The sequence below is a fragment of the Hyperoodon ampullatus genome (genome assembly GCF_949752795.1).
Source record: "Hyperoodon ampullatus genome assembly, chromosome: 14".
Lineage (NCBI taxonomy): Eukaryota > Metazoa > Chordata > Mammalia > Artiodactyla > Ziphiidae > Hyperoodon > Hyperoodon ampullatus.
In genome coordinates, this window is record NC_136927.1 from 22,773,815 (window position 1) to 22,799,180 (window position 25,366).

The window sequence follows — 25,366 nt, forward strand, 5'->3', positions numbered from 1 at the left end:
GGCCGGCAGCCGCCACACGCGCCTGTCTCACCTGCGCAGCGGCCCCTCCCCAGCCTCACCTGCTTCACCTGTTGCCAGGACTCCTCCCACTGCCGGATCTTCCTCTTGGCCTCATCCAGCTGCCGCCTGACCCGGGCCAGCTCGGCACTGTTTGGACTCGCGCCTGAAGGGGCCGTGGGGCCAGCATTCAGGATGGGGGACGGGCTGGGAGAGAAGCTGCCAGAGACAAAGTCCCAGATGCTGCCAGGGACGCCATTCAAGCCTGAGTGTGGAGGAGCCAGATGTCAGCCTGCTTGTGCTGGGACCTCACAAGCATCTCCCCGGCAAGCTCTGGGGACCCCAATCTCTCCACCAGAAAAGGAAACAAATCCGTTTCTGTGGCTGCATTGTGGGGGCAGCAGTGCTCAGACTCTTGTCCCAGAACCCTTTATGCACTTAGAATCTGGAGGACCCCAAAGGGTTTTTGTTTGCATGGGTGACATCCATTGACATACATGTATCATTAGAAATTAAAACAAGATACTTTAAAATATCAACTCTTAAAACAAAACGGATCGCATAACATTTTTCAAGGAAAGAAATTTAAATCAAGTTTCCTGTTTTTGCAAATCTGTCTGGTTCTGCGCTTGGTCTCTGGCGATGTCACACCCCCGCAGCCTGCAGGTGAGGCAGGTCTCGCTGTGGTGGTGTCACGAGAGCGGCTCGGGGTCCCAGGCACAATGACACCCCCACAGAGGTTCAGGTGCAAACCCCGGGCCCCTTGCCCAGGGCCCCTTGCGCCGAGCAGCAGACACGGGGACGGGATGGGCCACGCTGTGGCCGCCTCCCGCACCTGGAGCCCCAAGAGCCCCGCTCACCGAAGGAGTTGTAGGACGGGGCTGGGGGGCCCAGCGCTCGGGGCTCCGACTTGAGGGCTGGCGGCTGCTGGGGGGGCGTCATGGCTGAGGAGACGAGCGGCCCCGACAGGGACTGGGAGAAGGAGCCGAGTGGGGAGGCGGACAGGGACGACGAGGACTGCAGGGACGGGGAGCGGGGCAGACAGCCTGGGATGGCCACAGGCGCCGAGCCCCCCAGCGACCGCTGACCTGCGTGGGGCGGAGGGGCCGGGTTAGCAAGGGGCGGAGCGAGATCCTCTGCCCCAGGAATCCCCCAGCACCGCTCGGAGCTGATGGAGCGGGTGGACACCGGGGGTGGGGGTGCTGGGGGGACCCCCACCCAGAGAGGTATGGCTGCACCCCTCACTGCTCAGACACCCACTAGGCCCTGCCCGGCCGACCTGTCCATGGGCATGGTGGTCCCAGTACTTTTGGGGCCCCCCAGAAATGGTTTCTTTTAATAATAGAAGAGGGATTTCCCTGGTGGTCCAGTGGTAAAGAATCTATCTACCTTACAATGCAGGAGACGCGGGTTGGATCCCTGGTCAGGGTACTAAGATCCCACATGCCTCAGGGCAACTAAGCCCTCGTGCCACAATTACTGAGCCCGGGCGCCTCAACTAGAGACCCTCCATGCCGCAAACTACAGAGCCCATGCACCACAACTAGAGAGAGAAAACCCATATGCCACAACTAGAGAGAAGCCTGTGCGCCACAACGAAATATCCCGCATGCCTCAACTAACACCCGACACAGCCAAAAATAAATTAATTGAATAAATAATAAATAAATCTTTAAAAAAAAATAACAGAAGAAAGATAAACTTTTAAGTCAAACAGAATGATTCAGTATCTAATGTTAACACATTTGTCTTCATGCCAATGCAGTGGTTATACATCTCAGAAGGGCCACGAAGGCCTGACCCCCACCTCTGCAGGGACTTCAGGGTTGGGGGGGCAGGGAGGAGACAGGACCCCTCCCACCTTAGAGCCACAACAGAAGGCCCTGGAAAGCACCGGGTGCAGGCACTACCTGTGGGTCCGAGGTCACGGCTGTCGTGCTCCTCCAGGTCCTTATCTGGGGGCACGAGGCTGATGTCGCCGAGGTGAAGGTCTAAAGAGGATCCTGCAGGACAGAACCGGCGTCATCGTAGGGGAAAGCCAGGCTCTTGTGGCGGAGGGGACCCGTCTGGGCTTGGGGCCAATCTACTAGCCTCAGCAACACAGCCCTCATCTCACTGACTCAACTTCTAATCATTTGGTAAAACCTGACCAAGTAAACATGCTTGACTAGTAAAGAAAATTCCAGGACGGCGACGTCCAGGAGAAAGCAGCTCACAGACTACTCAGGCGGCACCTGCGCTGACCTCCTCAGCCGGGTCACAGCAGAGACCCACATCCGTTCTCCCTGGGGCACTGAGCTGGGTGTTCCGCTGCAGCCCTCGGTGCCCCTCAGGCCTGTCTGTTAAAGGGACAGGGGAATGGAACATGGGCCCCTTGGCGCTGACCCCACCTGACACTCCCTCCTGGGGTCCTGTACCCTGGGGACCTGACACCAAGCAGGAAGCTGTCTTGGGGTGGCCAAGATCAGGCCTGCCAACCCCCAAAGTTCCCACAGCCCCACAGGGTCGATTCAGGGAAGTTGTGGCCTGGGAACCGAGGGGAAGGGCTGCAGGAGCTCCTGGGACACAGCGTGGGGCCAGAGAAACCTCCCCAGCACAAAGTCACAGGCAGGTCTGCAGCAAACCGTGGTGACATTGAAGGCACAGCACACAGGAACTCTGCCACCTCAGAACCTTTCTCCCCAACCCCCCTCTGGGGTCTGCTCTCCCAAAGCACCCCTTCCAGGAGGCAGGTGGGCCTCTCCTGTGTGGCCCAGTCCCGTGCCCCCTGCTGGCCGCAGGACCCCTCAGTGCCCCATGACGCCTGGTCAGATGAACCAAGTCCCATTTCAAGAGGCCACAAAAGCACTCAGTGCCCCCAGCCCAGGGGTGGACCACGGGGACCCTCGTCAGAACTGCCTGCTCTGGGTCAGCCTCTCACCTCTGCCCCTCCCCCAGCTGCCTGGTGCCAAGTGTCAGAGTCCCTGGACAGTGTCCAACACAACGAGCAGCATCAAGTCAGACCCACCCCAGAGAGGAGGAAGCTCAGCTCTGACCATGCCCCCCCCACCCCCTGGGGCTCAGCCAGACCCCCAGGAGCAGAGGAAGGAGGAGCTGGGAGGCTGGGGTGGCCACATTTGATCCAAGAGTCAAGAGGGCAAGGTGGGGACTTCCCTGGTGGCACAGTGGTTAAGAATCCGCCTGCCAATGCTGGAGACACGGGTTCAATCCCTGGTCTGGGAAGATCCCACATGCTACAGTGCAACTAAGCCTGTGCACCACAACTACTGAGCCTGCGCTCTAGAGCCTGCGAGCCACAACTACTGAAGGCCACAGGCCACGACTACTGAAGGCCATGCGCCTAGAGCCCATGCTCCGCAACAGGAGAAGCCACCGCAATGAGAAGCCCCCGCTCGCCACAACTAGATAAAGCCCACGGCAGCAACGAAGACCCAATGCAGCCAAAAATAAATAAGTAAACAGATAAATTTATTTAAAAAAAAAAAAAAAAAGGAGGGCAAGGGGATGAGACTGTGGCTCTGGAACAGGGAGATCCAAGCCCGGGGTGGGGGGGCTGCTGCCTTTCAAATGAAAGACCCTCCACCACACTCGGGAGGAAAAACGGGGCAGGAGACGTGTGTCTTCTGAGGAGTCAGGAGCCAGACACATGCAGAGCAGACTTGGGGTCCAGCCCAATGGACAGCCCCATCCCTTCCCTGCCTGGCCCCCATGGGGACCACTGAGCCAACCATGGGGAGGGCTCCCACCCGATGCCAGCGCTTAGCGGCCCACTGGGGTCCCAGCACAGCTTCTGCCCCAGGGCGAGGCTACCATGCGCACCCGGGAAGGCAGACGAGGGGGCCCCACGTCTGTTTCCTTCCCGGTTTCATCCCTGCCACCTGCAGACACGACCTGGTCCTGGCCCCACTGGCAACGACAGCCAGGAGCACGGAATGGGGCACAGGCTCCCTCGGCCCAGAGGGATCCCCCAACTGTACCGCACTGCAGGAAGAACTATTTGAAGGGCTGGTGAACACACAGGGTGGCAACCGGGCCAGGGCCCCTGGCGTTTCCACCTCTGCTCTGGGGTGTGAGGAGGCCAAAGGAGCTGAGCCTGTGACACCGGACACTGTGGACATCAATGCAGGCCCAGGGCTGGCAGCACCCCAAGCTCTTCAGTCCTGGGGGAGCGGCAGGAAGATGTGAAGCGCTGCTCACAGCGCTGTCCCAACTGTGACAACAGCGCCTGCACAGCTGGACCAGCCCCGCCAACAGTTTCATGTGACGCACCCGATGACCACATCCAAGGATGGAGGTGACTAGAAGGTGGCCTGATGCAAGAGTGGTAACAGGAAGAAAAGACCGACCCGAGCCCCTCAGGGAGACAGCAGGTCTGGGACTGTGGGGGCAGCACCCGCCTCTGGCCTGCACAGTCCCCCTTTCCTCCTGGGGGCTCCACTCCCCTCTGTGGGTGCCCCCTCCCGGCCCTGCTTCTCAACGCTTCTTTGCAGCAAGTGCCTCCTGCTCCCCAGCATGCCTCCTCCCGACATCTAGAAGCACGCAGGGCCACTCGTGTCCAGGAGCCACCAAAACCAAGCACCACATACCAGGCGGCCTCAAGCAACACAGTTCCACTCATGCAAATCCACTCTGGGGCCAGAGGCTGAGGTCAAGGTGCACAGGGCTGGGCTCCCTCTGAGGCTCCAGGGACCCTCCCTCCTGCCTCTTCTGCTGGCAATCCTTGGCGTTCCTTGGCTTGTGGACACACCAGCCCCACCTCTGCCTCTGTCCCCTCCCCTGTGTTTGTGTGTCCAAATTTCCTTCTTATAAGGACACCAGTCATATCAAATTAGGCGCCATTCTAATGGCCTCATTTTACCTTAATTACATCTGCAGAGACTTGTTTCTTTTTTTTTGGCAGCACCGCACAGCTTGCAGGATCTTAGTTCCCCAACCAGGGATTGAACCCAGGCCCGTGGCAGTGAAAGCGTGGAGTCCTAACCACTGGACCACCAGGGAATTCCCTGCAAAGACTTGTTTCTAAATAAGGTCACATTCCCAGGTACAGGGACGGGGAGTTTAGGGCAGAGGCATATCTTTTGGGGAGCACATAATTTAACTCACAACAATCGAGACCACCTGGAAACACCACCCCCCACACACCGACCTGTCCTCTCCAGGCCGTGCTGTTGTGCTCGAACGGGTGCCTCCCACAGACCTGGGGCCCAGACCTGTTAGGACCCCTCCACAGACAGACCTGTCTCCTGTTAATGTGAACTCCGCACAGAGGGTACAGCCTCTGGCTCCCACCTGCTCCCCAGGACATGACCACAGGCCCTGCAGCCCCTCACCCAAATCTGCCCCTAGTCGGGTGACCCCCTCCTTCTTGCTGTCCCCAGTTTCCAGCTCACTCTTTAAACTGTTGCCCCAGCCTTGCCTTCCAGCCCTGCACTGTACCCCCAAACCTCTCCGGTCAAAGGCAGCCCTGTCCCTCTTCCCTCCCCTGCCTGGGGCCACCTCCTGGCCCTTCCACCCTCCATGGGAGCCTGGCAGCCCCTCCTGTGCCTGGTCCACACCTGGACACAGGTGACTTCTGCAGTGCTCACCTGCAGACGCCCCAGCCGTCCCCCAGCACGGCCACACTGCCTCCTCCTAGCAGGAGTGGCCCCACTGCAGCACTGGCTCCTTATCAAACCGCACACAGGCGCCTCCTTTGAGCTGGTGCACCTGGGCCCACATGCTGAGCAAAAGCCCAGCGAGCCCTCAACTCCTCATCCCCTGACCCACACCAGTTAGGGCTCCCAGCTCTAGCCATCTCTGCAGGCTGTCCCCTCACCCCGACCTGCTCTGTCCCAGGAGTAACCTTTCTGTGATGCCAACCCCTTCATGTCCTGAGTCCTGACTCCCAGAAAGGATGTACCCCTCGGTGAGCCAGTCCACACTTCCCCAGCAGGACCCTTTCCCACCCTGCCCCTCCCCACCGCAGCACTGGCTCCTCCTTTGTCTTTAAGCCATGACACTGCTGTGGGCTATAGCCTGCCACAGCTTCCATTAGCCCCACTAGTCCTGAGAAAACTCCTGCCCAGCCTCCAAAACCCTTCTCAGAATCACCCCCTGCTCCATCCCTGCATAACACCTGGACTGTGCGGTCCAGCCCAGGCCTGGACCACTGCTGGCCGATGTGCAGACTCACCCGCTGACAGCAAGCACCCTGACCCACCCACTGCACGCCTGACCTGCCACCACCACCCACGCTCCCTGTGCTGGCCTGGCACATCTGCTCTGCCTGGGTTCCTGAGCTCCTGTCCTGGACATGCTGGTCAGGAGGACCTGACAACATGGACTTAGCCCTTTGCACCTGGAGTGGTGGGATCAGACTAGGGGTGGTCTGCTTCAAAGCTGGCAGAGTTCCAGAAACATTTTTTGAATAACAAAGGCACATAAAATGAAGGAAGGGATGGACAGATGGATGGAAATAAACTGAGTGCAGGAGACTTTTCTCACCTTGAAGTGTTTTATCTCATCCCACTCCCCCACCCCCACCCAATGACTCAGCATAAAGGGGCACCCCTGTTGCCCTGCCCCGCTCAGGTGCAGGCAGGGCACAACAGGGGCCAAATCTCACCTGACAAACCACAGCCTGTGTTGCGGAGGCGGGGGTTGGGGGGTGACGGCGGTCACTGGCGCTCCCAGGAGGTGTCCTGGCCCACTTTTTCACCAGCACTATGTCTCTTATCCTATTACACACCCCACTGTTCCCTGAGATCAGACCCAGGTCTTCTGAGATGTTCTCTTAAAGGAAGAACTGACTTAACACTCAAAATCTATGTGAACCCAGTTAGGTAAACTGTGCCATGTGACCCAGAGCCCGCCTTGCCAAAGTACCAGTAACCACCCAGATGTTAACGAGCAATTAGCTGAAAGCTGCTGAGTAATGGCCCTGGCAAAGCTCGGTTCCCGACGTGACACAGCACATTCAAGAGGTGCTCAGGTCCCCAGGACCATGGGACACACGGGAACAATGCACACAGTCAGTGCTCGAATTAGAGGCCAGAATGGGGAACCCCTGACATGGGGGTGCTCCCCTGCACCCACGGGGAGGGGGCAGGATGCCCCCTGGCGGGCTGTCCTTCCCCTAACTAGAGGATGGAGAAGCACCTGGCAAACCCGCTCACTGCTGGTCTGAGTTTCCGACAGTGCAGGCGGCGATTCGATTCGCAGCAGGACAAGGCAGGAACCCCGTCCTCATCGGGGAGCGAGAGACCCCCCTCCGCTAGGCGATGCAGGCTTCCCTGGAGAAGCCCGCGGCTGGCGCCCACGCAGGGAAGCAGCGGGCGCCTCTGCAGAGCAGGTTCCTAAAGGGGGGATGTTTGTATTCGCCTCATTCCGCAACCCCGAAGATCTTGGTACCAACCCCTGGCTGTCACACCTGGCCCGGGGCGCGGGTACCGCAGACCGGTAAAAGGAGCACCGGGAGGGGAGGTGAAAGATCGGGGGGAGGGGAGGAGGGGGAGACGCACCTCACATGGGAGCGGATTTGGCCCACCTGGAGGGACGGGAGTTGGCCCACCTGGGGAGAAGGGAAGGCGCACCTGGGGCGGAGGAAGGCGCACCTAGCACAGGGAGTTGGCGCACCGCTCTCTCTGCAGCTCCGGGTAACGACGACCCGCACCCTGACGGCGCGGGACTGACGATGCTGACTCACCGTCCCGGCGTCCGGCGCCCCGCGCTGCTGCCGCCGCCGCCGCCACCGCCGCCGATTCAAACACGGCCCTCGCCCCGCCCGGCCAGCGCCGGCCCCGCCCCTGGTGACGCAATTGTTAGATCTCCCCGCCCCCAACTTGCCCCGCCCGGTGACGCAAGCCTCGGGATGCCCCCGCCCCCCGCATACTCCGCCCCACCCCGGTGACACAAGCCTTAGGCTGCCCCGCCCCTGGCCCTGCCCCGTCGCACCTGGCTGGCGCTGTGCGGGCTGGTGAGTGTTCGGGCCCCGCGCGCGGCTCCCTGTCCTCGGATCCCCGCATCTCCAAGGCCCGGTGTATGGGCCCCCGGCGGGGCACGCCACCTCCTCTTACCAGCACCTGCCCCTCCCGGCGCTGCGAGGCGGCGTGCCGGGACCCCGGACCCAGGTTGTGCGAAAACCATCGCGGGGCCGGGCTGCTTTGTTCAGGTTAAAGTGGGGTCTCCGCGGCAAGTCCCGAGCCCTGCCGCCGGCCGGTTGCTTCCACCCTGCCCACCTGCCGCGGCTCAGGCCGGACCCCACTCAGGTAAAACACGCTCAACCCAACGCCATGCGGGTCAGGGTGAACAGGCCGTGACCCTGCCCTCGGAGGTCACGTAGAGTCAGCTGCCCACAGCCCTGAGGTCCCTCCACAGTCGATCTAGTCTTTCCACCCTTTGCCAGCCACCCGGCAATGAACTCCGGAGGTTCCCGCCTGTTCATATGAAGTGGAAGGCAAAAGAAAGGAACCTGCCCAGTGGCCCTGAAATGATTCCACTGAATCCATTAAACACAGAAAATCTGGAACCAGCACCTGTTTATTTCAGAGTTTACCCCTTCTATTCATGCAGTGCATTAGTAAGGATACAACCTCAGTGAAACGACATGGAAAAACAATCCAGTCTACACCTGTTAGCTCCAAAGCGGGTGGGGTGTGCACTCTGGGTCCTGGGTCCCAACAGCAGAAAGGCCAGCAAGGGCCCTCCTCTTGGGGCCAGAGGGCAGTTCTGAGGATTCCGTTACTTCCCAAAACTGGCCAGTATTATTGGTGCAGCCAGGTGCACCGAGACGTGGCCTGAGAGGGCCAGGTGACCCGTATGGCCCTGGCAGGCACCGTCTCGCCCGCCAGCTCCACTCTTCCCTTAGCTTTCACGACAGCCCCAACCTGGGCTCTGTGCCTCCATCCAGCTGCCAGACAGGTCCCCCGGGTCCAATCACACCAGTCATCAGTCCACAAACCCTCAAGGACTCCCAGCGGCCAAGAACCCCTCTGCAGCCGGTAGCCATGCCAATGCCTTGTGACCTCATCCGCACTCCTCACTCTTGTCACCATCCCCCATCTTCAGGTGCCCTCACCACCCCTCACAACCCCCATTTCATTTCTCTGAAGCCTCCTGTTCTTGGTGGTCTCAGGCTGGGTCGCACTGCCCGCCCTGCCTTGCCCTATGGGGCCCGTCCAGCTGCCCCGCCTGAGGGCTCCTCATCCCCTCTGCAGCCCAAGGCCCCCAGCGAGGCAGGCATTTCCTAGACCACGGGCAACACAGCCAAAGTGGCAAGCGACCGAAAACGCTCTTCTACAAACTGAGCATGAGCATTCACCATGCATACTGGAAGGCGTCAAGGGAAGTGCAAAGAGGCATCAGGGAGATGGGAGCAGAGCCCCGGACTTACCTGGGACCGCCTCGACGGCGCTGCCAGTGGGGTCAAGAGGGTGGGCACGAGCCGAGACAGTGGGCAGAGCGGTGGGAGAGGAGCCGCCTGAGCCAGTGCTGGATGCCAGGCTGGATGCGAGGCTGGAACTCACGCTGGGAGCAAGGGGGTGACCCACCGCCAACACCGCCAGGTGGCTCTGTGCAAAGACATAACAAGATGAGCCAGCGCCCTGCTCAGGGACAGCAACGTGATGGCAGCACAGTGACAGACAATGACAGAATTGAGACGGATGGGCTGGCCCGCTTTTATCCCCAAAACAAAACAAAGAAAGTCGACTACTTTTCCAGAGATTCTAGAGGGGCTTCAAACATCTGGTTAGTTACAATAACTGCGACAGCAGAATCATGAGCTGTCGATCACCCAGGGACAGGAACAAATGTATCCAGGGAGTGTCCCATCTAATGATGATAATAAGAATCATGATAATAAAGATTCAGAGAAGGACGTTCACAAGCAGATGCGGCAGCCTAAAAACAACCCACCACAGACGTGAGCAGACAGCCAGCACTGCTTCTGAAGACGTCGATAAGATAATCCTGTGAGGGGCTTCCCTGGTGGCGCAGTGGTTAAGAATCCGCCTGCCAATGCAGGGGACACAGGTTCGAGCCCTGGTCTGGGAAGATCCCACATGCCGCAGAGCAACTAAGCCTGTGCGCCACAACTACTGAGCCTGAGCTCTAGAGCCCACATGCCACAACTACTAAAGCCACGTGCCTAGAGCCCATGCTCCGCAACAAGAGAAGCCACTGCAACGAGAAGCCTGCGCACCGCAATGAAGAGTAGCCCCTGCTCACCGCAACTAGAGAAAGCCCGCGTGCAGCAACGAAGACCCAAAGCAGCCAAAAATAAATAAATAAAATAAATTTATAAAAAAATAATAATAATCCTCTGACCTCGTTACCCAACAAAAGAAAAAGATTGGGACAATTCACATTATCTTTATTTGATAGATTAAAAGAATTGGCACAATTTTGGATGAATAGCCAGTAACGTGGAGGGCACTGTGCACAGAAAAGGATGTGATAAAAATGAACCAGGACAGACCTACGAAGTCAGACCTCAGGGCTTTCCACACTGTACACAGTCATGTCTGGGTGCACACTCAGAGGTTGCTAGGAAATCAGGAGTCAGAAGCTATACTAAAGTGAAATGGTACGTCATCTGGGTTTTGCCTCAAAATAATACAGGAAAAGTTAACCGTGGTGGGGAGGAGGGAAGGGGTGCTATAAGACCAAGTGCAGGAGGTGGGGTTCCTAGTGAAATTCCCATAATAAAAAGGAAATTCACTGAACAGTGTGTAAGAGACCAATCTGGCACAGAATAGCTTCTCCGAGCAAGTGTTCCCAGCCCTGAGGCCTCCTTCTTGGCGTCCACGGTCTACCCCCAGCAACTGGCTTTGCTCAAGAGAGGCCCCAGGTGATAACCCATTGCTCCATGACTGCAGAGACCCTGGCACCATTGTATGCTTGAGACTAAAACTTAAAAATAGTAACTCAAACTACAGAGGTCTGGAGAGCAACGTCCCCCAGCTCTCCCTGGGCTTCAGCTCAGAGGTGGGCCCACCTGCCCATCCACAACCCGGCTTTCCATCCCTCCAGCCGTGGGAGGTGTGACCACAGGCCTTCCTCCTCTCTCCCGCCACAGCCACTGCCCCATCCCCGGGAGAGGCAGGAATGGCAGGAACCTACCCATGGCACTGCAGACACCCCATGTTAAACCCCACGCATGGAGCCTGGCTGGGAGCTGCCGTGACTTCACCCACCCAAAAAATTAATACTGCAGGAGCACGTGCCCCCTTGAAGACATCAGGTGACACTTTGTCCTGAAAATCGATGACAACATCCTGGTTGGTCCTTTCCCTGAGGCCACCCACGGTGGTTACAGATGTACCAGGATGGGTGGAGAGTGGGGTCTCTGTCACCAGGGGAGCCAGACATGACACAGCAAAATGGGGGGCCGTGCCCCTCCTTACACCAGCTTTGTCTGCACGGTTTCTCTTTTTTCGTGGTAAAATACACATAACATAGCATTGACCATCTTACTACTGTTAAGCGTACAATCCAGCAGTATTAAATACATTGACAGCTGTGCAGCCATCACTACCATCATCTCCAGAACTTTCTCATCTTCCCAGACTGAAACTCTGTCCTATTAAACACTAACTCCCCACCCTTCCCGAGCCCCTGACACCCACCCTTCCATTCTCTGTCTCTATGAATTTGACAGCTGCAGGGACCTCATATAAGCAGGATCATACAGGATCCCACTGTATGGGGTGGGGGGCATCCCACTGTATGGCTGCTCCTTGCAGCATGTAGAATCTTGGTTCCCCAACCAGGGATCAAACCCTCACCCCCGGAAGTGGAAGTGAGGAGTCTTAACCACTGGACCGCCAGGGAAGTCCCAGGATTTGTCCTTCGTATCTAGCTTATTTCACTGAGCATAATGTCTTTGCTATGGACTGAATGTCTGTGTCCCCCCAAAATCCGAATGTTCAAGCCCTAACCTCCAATGTGACTGTATCTAGAGATCGGGCCTTTAAGGTGACAGGTTAAATGAGGTCATAAGAGGGGGTTCTGATCCAATAGGTCTGGTGTCCTTATAAGAGGAAGGGACTCCAGGGATGCACAGGCACAGAGGAAAGGATGTGCAGGCACACAGCAAGACACCAGCCGTCTGCACCACACCTGCCTACACTTTGATCTTGGATGTCCAGCCTCCAGAACTGTGAGAAAATAAATTTCCGTTATGTTAGCCAGCCAGTCTAGTGTTTTGTTATGGCAGCCTGAGCTAACACAGTCTTCAGGGTTGATCCATGTTGTAGCATGTGATGGGATTTCCTTCCTTTTTATGGCTGAATAATATTCCACTGTATGGATGGAACACATTATGCTCATCCATTCATCCGCCAATGGGCACTTGGGTTGCTCACACCTTCTGGCTTCATGAATAATGCTGCTATGAAAATGGGTGTCCAAATACCTCTTCGAGACACTGCTTGCAATTCATTTGGGTATATACCCAGAAATGGGATTGCTGGATCATAAGGTAATTCTATTTTTAATTTTTCAAGGAAACACCATACTGTTTTCCACAGCGGCTGCACCATTTTACATTCTTACCAGCAATGCAAAAAAGCTTCAGTTTCTCTACATCATTGCCAACACCTGTTACTCTGTTTTGCTTTTTTAATAGCAGCTGTCCCCTAATGGACATGAAGTGGTACCTCATGGAGGTTTTGGTTTGCATGTTCCTAGAGACCACTGGTATTGAGCATCTTTTCATGTGCTTGTGGGCTATTTGTGTATCTTCTTTGGAGCAATGTCTACTCAAGTCCTTTTCCCTTTTTAATCAGGTTGCTTGTTTTGTTGATGTCGAGTTGTAGGAGTTCTATGTTCTGAATATTAACCCCTTATCAGATAAATAATTTGCAGATATTTTTCCCATTCCATGAGCTGTCTTTTCACTCTGTTTGTTGACAGTGTCCTTTGATGCACGAAAGTTTTTAATTTCAATGAAGTCTCATTTATCTATTTTCTCTTCTGTTGCCTGTGCTTTTGGGGTCACATCCATGAAACTGTTGCCAATCCCAAAGTCAGGAAGCTTTCCCATCTGCCTGTTTCTTAGTAGCAGAGACACACTCGTGTGCTAGGGGAAGCTTGGGGTGACCTGGGGACTCATCAGACTGACAACTTGGAAAGCCCGCCTGTTCGCTGAGAACTGAGTCCCCCAATTGCACTGCTCTCACGGGTGACACCACTGGCTGCCTCTCAGGGTGGGACAGAGTGAGTCCAGGAGGGCTGGGGTCTGTGCACCGTGGACACTGTCTCCATGGTCTCGGAGCCTGGACTCTGCAGCGATGGGCAGCCACAGCACGGAGCTGCTTTCCTCGGCAGGAACCACCGAGTGCCGCCCGGCAAGCAGGGGGTGTCTAAGGAAGGGGCCCCCTGGGAAGGAAGACGGACACTGGGGAGTGGGCCGGGCTAACCAGCGAACTGAACCACCTCAGTTTATCAAGGAAAACACCACACGCCCTGTGCTCCCCACTCTGACCCAATGATCGAAGCCCCAGAAACAAGAGCTGCTGCTGAGGCCCAGGGACATGGGGTCCTGCGGCCGCCTCAGAGGAGATGGGAGGTCCCAGGGACAGGTGGCCAGCATTCTCCTCCAGCCAGAGCGGACGGCGCCCACATGCAGGGAAGGGGTCCCTGGAGCAGCAGCTGAGCACCGTTCACCCGAGAGAGCCACCAGTCTGGCCTCAAAGCCACGGCGTCCACTGGGCATTCCAGCTGACCCTTCAGAGCGGGAACCTCGGGGGTCCCAGGGGAAATGCTGTTAACCTGGTCTAGGGGCCCTCTGGCTTTCCAACCGGGCCTGGTTTTGGGACAGGATGGAGGGGGTCTCTGGGTGCAGGTGAGCGCTGGCTGGTGGATGAACTTGGCCAGTCTACTCACAGCGCCCAAGGGGGAGGGCAGCTCGTACACCGGGAACCTCCCAGCCCTCGTGGGCTCCCCTGCCATGAGCCCCACTCCTTTCCAGGCCCTTCCTCCTCAGCCCTGAGACTGCGGCCACATACCCTGTTGGCTACACTACTGTTAACATTTCATGTTTCAGATTCTTAATGAACAACTTCTCGATTTCAATCTCTTTAAAAAAAAATGACAAGATAACTGGGTTGTATTTTTACTTTCAACCACCCTGCTGATTTCAAAAATGTGCTTCAGAATCTTCTAATGGAAAAAAAGTGCCTGAACATCTTGCTCTGAAAGATCCCCCAGGAGGTACCCTCAGGGCACTAAGAAAACCAGAAGAAAAGGAACTGTGAGGGCCTGTCCACTTGGGAATTTAAAATAAAGCTCAGAGCAGAGACAGGTGACACGCGGCCAGAGAGAGTGAGTGTTCGCTGCGCATCCTGCCAAGCCCAGGCCTTCCAGAGCGTGTAAAGCTCCCTCTGCCTTTTTACAGTGATAGGAAAACAAGCATCCTTGTGTCCAGAGAAAAAAACCTGTTTCTCAAACAACTTGGTTTACCAAGCGTACAGGAAGCTATGTCGCACAGAACAGAGAGAAAGGGCCTGACTCAGGAGAGGCCTGGGGGCGGGGGCGAGGCGGGGGCACGGCGGGAAGCCCCCATGTAGCCTCCCTTGGAGGAGAAAGAATGCATTGATCACTAGTTCCTGATCACTAGTTCCCTCAGAGGTGAAAACTACTCCAGATTGTGACCCGAGAGAGGGAGACCAAGCCAGGCTCACCCTGGATGCTGCCATGCGCTCAACTGTGCCCCCAAAACTCAGAAGTTGGGGTCCTGACCCCCAGCACCTCTGAACGGGACCTGCTTAGAGTCAGGGTCTTTACCGAGGGGATCAAGTTAAGACGAGGTTGATAGGGGGGTCCTGATCAATAGCACTGATGTCCTGATGGAAAAGGGACCACTGGAGACAGACACAGACACAGACACAGAAGACGGCGCCTGCAGGCGGAGAACGGAGGTCCCCAGAAGGAACCAACCTTGCTGACACCCTCGTCTCCGACTTCGGGCTCCGGACGGAATCACTGCGTGTTGTTTAAGCCTCGGTCTGTGGAGCTTTGTCACGGCTGCCCCGGGGACACTCACACAGAAGGGCCACGAAGGGCACCTCTTATTTCCCCGTGGGGGAAACTCTAAGAGGTTTTGGTTCTGTTGTTTCCAAGGTACGGCACACTTTTTAAAACATTAAAACAAAGGACACATGGAACAGATGACTTTAAGAAGAACATAAGAATGTAGCTGCTTTACAAATGGATGTTAACCAGGCCACGGCGTAAGTCAGGGGTAAGTGACGGGCTACACAGGCAGCGGTCTAGTTGCAAAGAGAACGTGAAATCTCGCCTTGGGTAGTACCTGCTTACTGTCCTGCTCGCTGGCCTTCTGGCTGCCTTCAGCAGGTGAATCTCTCCGCTTTGCCTGCAACAGAAAAAGCACTGGCTGTTGGAAGAAAAAGCAGCTGATTAAAAACACACAGAGACCTAAGCTTTGCTCGGAAGGCAGAAAAGGCCGAGGACTAGGACTTCCCTGGTGGCGCAGTGTTAAGAATCCGCCTGCCAATGCAGGGGACACGGGTTCGAGCCCTGATCCAGGAAGATCCCACATGCCGTGGAGCAACTAAACCTGTGCGCCACACTACTGAGCCTGCACTCTAGAAGCCTGTGCGCCTAGAGCCTGTGCTCCTCAACAAGAAAAGCCACCATACTGTGAAGCCCATGCACTGCAACAAAGACCCAACATACCAAAAATAAACAAACAAACAAATTAAAGGGGGGAAAAGAAAAAGAAAAGGCCAAGGACTGAAGTCCATGAAACAGAAAGGCTTTCAAATCTGCTGCTTCTGCATCAGTTTTCTTGGATTCCAGTTCCTACACCTGATGTGGATCTCTGCGCTCCTTGCTGGTCCGTGTAAAGGCAGGTGAGAGCTCCCTGAACCCACAATGGTGAACCCCAAACAGAGCCTCCCAGGCAGGGCTGCATCTCCAGAGCCGGGAAAGTCGTGGCAAGTCCAACACCTGAGACAGATGATTTCCTGGAAGGCTATTCTCTGCCCTCCCCCTTTCTGCCTGGAGACAGCCTATAAATTTCCCTTCATAAAGGTGATCCCTTCCCTTCCAAGAGGAAGGGAACAGCTTAACCACCTGAGAACGCTAATCACCCAAAGGACTGCAGGAGGCTGAGTCTCACAACAAACTCACTAAAATAACCCTCATCTTCCCTTATTTCCCCCATATCTTTACCTTCCCAAATTTAGTTCCCTGTAAGCAGAAACCCCTTTTGTCTTGTCACTTCTCCACAATTTATCGCTCTTTGTTAAAAGGGTAGATAAGCCCCCAGGTCTAGGCTCCAAATGAATAAGTAATAAACATTTTCTCCAGTTAATTTGCCTTTGGTCAGTTTAATTTGCAGGACCCCAGACACTAAACCTAAATGGATAGAGGGAACAGTTTTGTTCTTGTTTTTAATTTATTTAATTTATTTATTTTTGGCTGTGTTGGGTCTTCGTTGCTGCGCACGGGCTTTTCTCTAGTTGCGGCGAGCAGGGGCTCCTCTTCGTTGCAGTGTGCGGGCTTCGCACTGTGGTGGCTTCCCTTGTTGCAGAGCATGGGCTCTAGGCGCCCAGGCTTCAGGAGTTGTGGCTCGTGGGCTCTGGAGCACAGGCTCAGTAGTTGTGGTGCACAGGCTTAGTTGCTCCATGGCATGTGGGATCTTCCTGGACCAGGGCTCGAACCCGTGTCCCCTGCATTGGCAGGCGGATTCTTAACCACTGCGCCACCAGGGAAGCCCGAGGGAACAGTTTTTTTCCTCTCCCTCACATGTAAAAATCCTGACTCCCATGAGCCACCTTCTGGGGAAACTGCACAAGGATGGCTTTGCCTGCAGAGCTCAGGAACTGTACTCTCAAACATAAGCATGAAAACTGCACCAAGGGACTTCCCTGGTGGTGCAGTGGTTAAGAATCTGTCTGCCAACGCAGGGGACATGGGTTCAATCCATGGTCCAGGAAGATCCCATATGCCACAGAGCAACTAAGCCCATGTGCCATGACTACTGAGCCTGCACTCTAGAGCCCGCGAGCCACAACTACTGAGCCCACGTGCCACAACCACTGAAGCCCACGCACCCTAGAGCCCACGTGATGCAACTACTGAAGCCCATGTGCTCTAGGGCCTGCATGCCACAACTACCAAAGCCCATGTGCCTAGAGCCCGTGCTCCACAAGAGAAGCCACCGCAATGAGAAGCCCACTCACCACAATGAAAAGTAGCCCCCGCTTGCCACAACTAGAGAAAGCCCACACGCAGCAACGAAGACCCAACGCAGCCAAAAAAAACCAAAACAAAACAAAAACAAAAAACAAAACAAACTGCACCAAAACGTTCTTTAGATCTGAGTGTTATTCTGATTTTTGTGCCTAATCTTATGATAAGTGAACTTGAACTTGTGGCAGTGGCTCAGGTCATCCCTTCCTTCTTTGTTTGGTTTCTGGATTTGTAGAAGGACCCAGAAGACTCCCAGAAGGCAGAGAAGAAGCCATGTCCACACAGGCACTGACTGGGGCCCCTTCCTCCTGCCTGATGCCCGACACCCAGCTCAACTCTGAGCCTGTCCTGGTTTCTCTGGTTTCCTTGCATTCCTTTCACCCAGAAGTGACCCCCCCACCCCAATTTGGTTGTTGGCCTCCGAAGGCCCTGACCAGAGACCTAAGACCCTCGCTCAAAGGAGAAGCTACATTATGAAGAAACCAGGTTGCCCTCAAACAGCTCTGCTCGCCTTCAGGATAAAGTCCCAGAGCTCCTGTGTGGGGCCTTGTCCCTGTCCAGGGCCCCTCCTGACTCTTCCCTGGGCCTGCACCTGTGCTGGGCAGGGAGGGGAGCTCATGCTCTGCAATGTCAGCAACCCACCATCACACAGGAGCTTTCAGGTGCGCTGAGCAGGCACCTAGCTGTGCGTGAATGTTCTGGAACGGGGCAAGAGGGAGGCCAGTGAGAGCAGCTTGCCCCGGACAGAGCACAGAGTTCTTTCACTTAAGTTCAGTTATGCTGTCAAAGTTGACTGAGATTCAGGAAAATGGGGAAGGGAAGCTGTCCTCTATTCCTCACCCCCACTTTAAACAAAAACGGTTCATTTGGGACAGCGAGACCCATGCTGAGGTCCGAGCTTCTCCAAACACCCCAATTGACGTATTCCCTTAGGGTCACAACCAAACCACATGCCCCTGAACCCATGCCCAGAGGCGGCCCGAGCTGACCCCAGCACCTCAGATCCCACATGATTCTTGGACGCGCAAAATCTATTTGAGCATGTGCTGAAAATGTCAGGCAGAAGGACGAGCCAGTTCCCAGTTCCAGTGTCGTGGTCCTCCAGGGGAAGACTGGATGTTCCACATTGAAACACTTTGCTTGAATCTTTTAACGGAAACTTTGTAATAGGGAAGAACAAATCTGACTCCATATTGGATTGTTTCTTTTGCTTTAACCTTTGTATTCTATTGCTTTTGCTACAAGTTAATCACTAAAAGAATGTTGCCTATAGCCTGAAATACACAGGAGAGCCCATTCTCAAAGTTCGGACCTTTATAGGTTTATCACTTTTCCATTCATATAGAGATAAAAAGTTGCAAAACAGAGCATAACATTTATCTTGTTGGAGGTTTATAGGAACGTGACCAGACCTACGTGGACAGCTTTGAGAACAAAGGATTCCAAGAAGTTCGCAACAACTAACCATACCCCCTCCCCTTTTAGTACAAAAGAAGCCTGAATTCTAACTGGGTTCTTTGGGACACTAGTCCACTGTCCTCCCGGTCTGCTGGCTTTCCGGATAAAGTTGCTATTCCTTGCCCCAACAACTCATCTTTCGACTTATTGGCCTGTCATGCGGTGAGCAGTACAACGGACTCGGTAACTTCTTGGAGGATTTTAACTTCTCCCTCAATTTCCAGTCCTGGCCTTAGGCCCACCTGAGTGAGTTCTGTCTCACATAAGGATGAGCAGAGGTGGTGGCCACACGAGGTGCTGCTGTTCATTCTGAAACGGTTACACTGACACACTCAAGTCCCACTTCAGGGTAACTGAGGACCTGTGAGGTGGGCGAATCCAGGTGCACCCTGCCTAAAGCAGCTGTGGGGCTGGGAGCCTGACCCGGGGAGCAGGGTGGGCATCACCCAGGAGAGCAGCCCAGCTCCCTGCCTCACCAAAGGAACTCAGCTGCGTCTGCAGCCAGACATGAGAGGCAGCACGCAGAAAGGTTGTGCTAAAGTCACGGCTGGTGAAGAGGAGACACTCCTCTGTGACACTCGCTACCCAGAGGCAGAGCAGACCCCACAGGCTGAGGGCTGTTCCACGAGATACACCTGCACCTCAGACGCCAATCCAAGTCCCAAGTTGTCACCTGTGCGCCTGACCGACCAGCTGTAAACCAGGGTTTCCATGACCCCCTCCTTGGGTTCCATCTACAATGGAACCCAAGCCATTGTACTATAGCTCAAAGAACTCCAGGAAACACATACAAGAGCTCACAGAACTCAAGGAAACATGTAACTCTGTTTACTGGCTCATTATGCAATAGAGGATGTGATAAAGGACACAGATGCACAGCCAGGTGAAGAGGCACTCCGGGCAAGGTCCGGAGGGGTCCCAAGTGCAGGAGCTTCTGTCCCCGTGGAGCTGGGGTGTGCCACCCTCCTGCACATGGATGTGTTCCCCAACCTGGATGCTCTCCAAACCTCATACTTTAGAGATTTTTATGGAGGCTCATCACGTGGGCACGATCCATTATTGACTCAATCTCCAGCCCCCTCCCCCTCCCCAGAGGATGGGGGTAGGGCTGAAAGTTCCAGGCTTCTAATCACACCTGGTCTTTCTTGTGACCAGCCCCATCCAGGAGCCCACCAAGAGTCACCTCACTGGAACAAAAGAATTATGAGGGTCTTGGAGTCCTGTGTGAGGAACCGGGGGGAGAAGAGACCAATATACATATTTTCTATTATTTCACAATGTGTTTCTGTTGAGAGATGCCAGCAGGTCACGTGATGTGGCCAGTTCTGGACACAGTGAGGAGAGGGTGCCGGCAGCGGGAGCCGACGCACAGCTACGTGGGCCCCACAGCCGGAAGCGAGCAGCGGGGAAGCCGCTTCCCTCTCCCCGGTTGTAGAGGAGGGATTCAAACCCAAGACAGACTCCTCAAACCCAGGACCACATCTACAGGTGATGAGACTCCAGGCATCTCTCCCCGACCAGGGTGAAGTATGTGTGGTGAGGTTCATGGTTTGTCTGTTCACCCAGACTCTCTCTACACTGAAAAGGAAGCAGCGGGAACACCCACTGTGCACAAGGCTGGATTCGGGACTTGTGACAATCCTCACAAACAAATATACTCAAGATGGAGGGGGCAACCAGTAGAGAATGAGAACCTCGCCACCCACCCCTCCCGCCCGCCCCAAGCACAATGCCCTCCCCTGCACGATCTTCCCGTTCAGACCTGGCAGGGCTGCCGGGCCCTCCCTGCAGGGCTGCTGCAACAGGAGACCTGAGAGGGACAAAACCAGGGCCCCCGCTCAGCCAAAGTCGCCCAACACACAGCTGGAGCCCGACACCATGCAGGAAGATGGTGTTGCCAGGCCTGCCCTGAGGCTGTCCACGTCCTGGGCCCGAAAGTCAGAGCCACCCCCAAACAGGATGCTTCATTACTTTTTTTAGTTTTTTTAAAAACTGAGGCAAAATTCACACAACATAAGAGTAATTTTTTAAAAGTGAAGGATTCAGTGGCATTTGGCACATTTATGATGTTGTGCGAACCCCACCTCTATCCAGTTCCACGACATTTCCATCCACAAAGGAACCCTCCCCGCTGAGCTCTAACTGCCACCCCTCCCCCAGCCCTGGCACCCACTATGTGTTCTAGCACGGTGACTTTTAAGTTGCAAAATAATTAACAGAAGACAAAGGATGCCCTGAGAGTCTGTCTGCAGGGGTGGGCGCGCTGTTCTGGCACCGCCCAGCAGCCGGAGGCGCCTCTTGCAGGGTCCCAGCTTCCCCGTCCAAACAACCTGGTTGTTGCTTCTTCAGGTACAAGCCACACCGAGGATCCATCTACCCTGGCCCTCAGTGGGAGCCAAGCCAGTGGCCCTCTGACCACCACCTGAAACCACGACTGTAACACCCCCTGGGAGCCACCAAGAAGGTGAGGAGGGGACTAGCTTCTGCCTCTGCCAAGCGCCGACTCTGCTACTGGAAGAGACTGGTGGTCCCGAATGCTCCTCCGTGCTGAAGCAGTGATGAACTGTGTGCCTGGCAGGGCTCCTCTAAGCAAACCCCACCTCAGCTGTCCTCACCTTTCCTGTCCTTCTCTTTTTTCAGAAAAGCACCAAGTGGAAAGAAAGACAGGGCAGGGAAACACCTGAGTTTTTTCCAGTTTCCTTCCTAGAACCAATCCCAGGCGGCCACCTCCTCAATGACACCAACACGACAGATAAAACCACGTGCGAGGAAGAGGATCATCCTCAGAGACGTAAGGCAGAGCCAAGGAGCCCACAACCATGCCCACGACCACGCCAGAGCGACTGACGGGACGCAAGATGGAGCCCCCCGTTGTCCCCTCCAGCTGCACGGGCACAAGGGTCCTAACCCACCAGGCCCCCCATCTCTAACTGCACAAATCTGAGACGCCTGGGTCTGCCCTCGCACCTCGTTGGGGACCCACCTCTCCTGCCCTTCAAGGGTCCCCCTGGACTCGGGGCCCCTCTTCACACTCAGCCAGAGACCACGCCTCGCACATGGCCAATATGTGCATGTCTGGCAAAAGGCAAGGCCGGGCAAGTACACCCGGGCCAGGACTCAGCCAGGATTCTTCTAGACTCTTCTATAAGGAGCCGCCAACCCTGCAGGCAGGCCGCCTCCAACCATGTCACCCAGAGATCACATCCATCCGTGTACCTAACACTGGATTCAAACCAAACAGCAGAGCGGGCACCCTCCTCGGGACGCCGTCCACTTACATGTCCGGGCTGCCCGCTGGGGGCCGCAGGGCCGCTGGTGGAGGTGAGGTCTCGGCAGCCCCAGTCGCTGGCCATTCCAAGACTCTCTGCCGAGAAAGCGGGTGGCGGGCTTTGAGTGGCTGCTGGCTGAGACTTTGGTTAAAGAGACCCCACAGATCAGGGAGGGCAAGCGTGCGCTAGTCTCTAACGGGTCGGCCAGAGCCACTGTGAGCCGAGCTGACCGCATGGGACCCTGGCGTCTTCCAGAGCGAATCATGAACGACTCCAACAGCAGAAAGTAATGGAAAATTTCAACAGGAAAAGCCACCCTCCCCATTAAAATAAAAAATAGTAAAATCAGAATTTGCAACTGTGCTCATAAGAACAGGAACCCCAAATCAAACAGCTTTAAGAGGAAGCTCTCGGGAACACTGGGGGAAGGGCCATGCCTGTGCATTTCCCGTCACCGACGTGGTTTCTGCCTTTGGGGACATTATGGGCTCACCTGGCCATCAAAATTACTACACTCACGGCCCTGGGGTGCCCAGAGGCAGGGCCATGCTGAGCCCCATGAAGCCCAGAGCCCCACCGACCCTCCCAGCTGCCCCCGACCGAGGCTGAGCCCTGCCTGCTCCGGGTGCACCAAGGTACTCACTCTCCACATGTGCAAAAGCACAGAAGGGGCCCCGAGGGCAGTGCCCAGTCTGTCGCATGTCGTTGCACTTGGTAGACTTGTAGATCTAGGAAATGAAAATAAAACAGCAAATAGAGAGGCTGGACTGTAAACCTGTTCCTGTGAGAGGCCCAGAGCTGGCTGGGTCTGGTCTCTTCCTTCCAGCTGGAGGTCCAGAGCTGGTCATCACAAGGGGGTATCCTGAAAAAGAAGGATGTGGACACCGCACCCCCATCCCCACTCCTCCCAGCAGTCCCGGGACGCCCTGTCGGCGCAGGGCCAGTCAGCCTGGGAAACCGTGTGGGCCTGAGGCTGCTCCTGCAGCACGTGTCCTTGAAATCACATATCAGGTCAGCTTGTCCACTTGGCACTTCCTGAAAGATGCACCTGGTTCAGTGCCTGGTATACAGCAGGTGCGCAAGAAATGCCTGTTAAGTGACCACGTGCGTCCACTCCATGGCCAGACCCAAGGCTGCTTCACTTGGGTGTGGCCCCGCAGCACAGCCTGCCCAGGAGGGACAGCAGCCTCTAGGTCCCAGACACCCTCATGGGCACTGCCACCCGCCCCCTTCCCTGCCCGAAACACTGCTCGTTCCCCGTGGCTCTTTGACCATCCCCTGAGCACCTGCACTGAAATTTTAAGGGTCACCAACAAAAGCAATTTCAAAAGGTCTCCAATTCAGAACTACAAATATCAGGAGTCTAAGTGTTGTTTTATGCACGCTTTGAAGCACTGAATCTCTAGACGGAAAAAACTTTTAAGAAACGAAACACCACAGCCTTTCAGACCAGGAGCCCACCCCTCCCTGGAGCCCAGGTGCCCCAGTGGGCACAGCTGGGCACTCCTTCACCGCAGAGCCTGCTCCCAGCCTGGCCCTGACCCTCCTGGTCCCGGTGCTCTGATGCTCTCCCATTGGTTCAGGGGCCTTGTGTGCTTGTTCGTTTTTAACACAAATCCAAGTGTGCAGCAAAGGGTTAACTCCGTGGCTTCCCTGTCCACACCCACATGCCCCAAAGGAAGGACTGGCTTTGACGAAGGACTGGCTTTGACGGGCTCAGGGAGGTGACGTCTGAGCCCCTGGAATGTCCTGCCTGGGCGGGTCTCTGTTTACCTGGGGCCCTGGGCCATGCCACATAGTGACTTAAGGTGGGCCTGGGCCACGCAGCATTGGCTCAGCCTCTGCAGGGGCCAGAGACTGAGGTCAGCCACGTCTGCTGACCGACCCCCAGTAAAAACCCTAGATGCCAAGGCTTGGGTGACTTCCCAGCTGGCAGCACTGTGAGTATGGCCACAAATACGGCCACATGTGGTGGCTAGGAGAAGGACACACCGTCCACAGTGCGTGCCTGGTCTCCCCAGGACCCGCCCCTGGGGCCTTGATCCTTTGCTGATTTTAATCACATTCTTTCCATGTAAAGAACCATAGGTGCTGAGCCCTGCGAGTCCTTTGAGCCCGTCCCTGGACCGAGGGTGCTCCCGTACCTCGGGGTGGAACTGCTGCTCTGTGCGCGAGTGGCAGTACTGACAGCTGTCCCCGCTCTCGCACCTGGAGGGCTCGCCCCACTCGTCACCGTGCTTCACGCTGGGGCAGGGGGTGGACCTGGGGGACAAGGAGGAGTCAGCGGAGGATGGATGTCCTCCCCACATGCCCTGGGGCGTCAGGCTGTCCGCACAGTGCTGAGCACACGTGCGTGCACCACCAGGGGACATGGGTGCCAGCCCTGGAAGCACTGGCCCCTTCCTCACCAGGACAGGCAAAAAAAAAAAAAGCAGGGTGGGGGTTTCCCTGGCCATCCAGTGGTTAGGACTCTGCGCTACTGTAGGGAGCGTGGGTTCGATCTCACATGCAGCAGAGTGCGGCCAAAAAAAAAAAAAGCAGTGCAGGTGCCTGGTGGAACCCAGAAGGCATTCAGGAGCCCGTTTTCATTTTCCACAAAATGTGAAGTGAGTGAGTCAGAGCCACCGATGCCACTGTGACAAGCACCTCGGAGACACAGCCAGGCCTCCTGCAGCAGGAGGAGACCAGGCCCAGCCCCCACCCAGCCCACCAGGGGACCACACTCTGTCTCCCCGTGAGACTATTTCAAAATTGAACCTGAGACTTTGGTCCTACAATATGAAAACCCTACCCAGTACCCTCTATTCTTCAGGTACTTCCTGGCAGCTTTATTGTATTGGATTTATTTTAAAAATTATCACCTGTGGGAAATAAAACTTTTATTTTTTACGATTTTCTATCCCTTTGATACGCAGTAAATTCACTTCATCTTCTCAAGATGACATCGGGTGACTAAAAGCCAAAGGTTCTCTGTCCCTCAACTCAAACTACTCAGAACAGTGACTGTCATAAAAACAACTTTCTCTATCTGAAAGTGAGGGCTGTCGGGCAGGTGAGGTGGCATCAAATTATTAGAGAGAGGCTCTTTGCTCCAAGAACAAGCTCTACACAGAGCTCGGGACCCAAGGGAGGAGCGAGGTGAGGGCCAAGGTGCCCAGGTACCCCTGGGGTTCCATGTCCCCAGTCCCCCACCCCGCCCAGTGCCGGGTCCATCCAGCAAGTTGGCAAACTCGAGGCTAAGCTGGGCACCAAGGTGAGGGCAGCTGGAATGAGGAGGAGACGGCCTAGGAAGAGACCAGGACTGCCAGGTGCATGACACAAGGTGAGGCCCAAACCCACCACCCCGAGGACATCAGTCCCCTGGAGAGGGTAAAGTCAGGCTGTGGGCACCGGGACTCTCAGCCTCGCAAGGGCCAGTTCCTTGCCAGCAGGCGTTCTTGCTG

At 55.7% G+C, this 25,366-nt stretch overlaps 1 protein-coding gene across 1 annotated transcript in view; it reads right to left on the reverse strand.

Annotated features, from left to right (window-relative positions):
* The window catches only part of UNKL (unk like zinc finger), a gene marked incomplete at its 5' end in the record, with an annotated part of 42,611 nt that overhangs the window by 1,190 nt on the left and 16,055 nt on the right, over positions 1-25,366 (reverse strand). The window contains 8 exons of the mRNA XM_079719359.1: positions 60-262; positions 858-1,085; positions 1,908-2,000; positions 9,368-9,545; positions 15,290-15,352; positions 21,933-22,018; positions 22,567-22,651; positions 24,068-24,185. Coding sequence (XP_079575485.1) covers positions 60-262; positions 858-1,085; positions 1,908-2,000; positions 9,368-9,545; positions 15,290-15,352; positions 21,933-22,018; positions 22,567-22,651; positions 24,068-24,185 — 1,054 coding nt within the window. The remainder of the gene's footprint in view (positions 1-59; positions 263-857; positions 1,086-1,907; positions 2,001-9,367; positions 9,546-15,289; positions 15,353-21,932; positions 22,019-22,566; positions 22,652-24,067; positions 24,186-25,366) is intronic.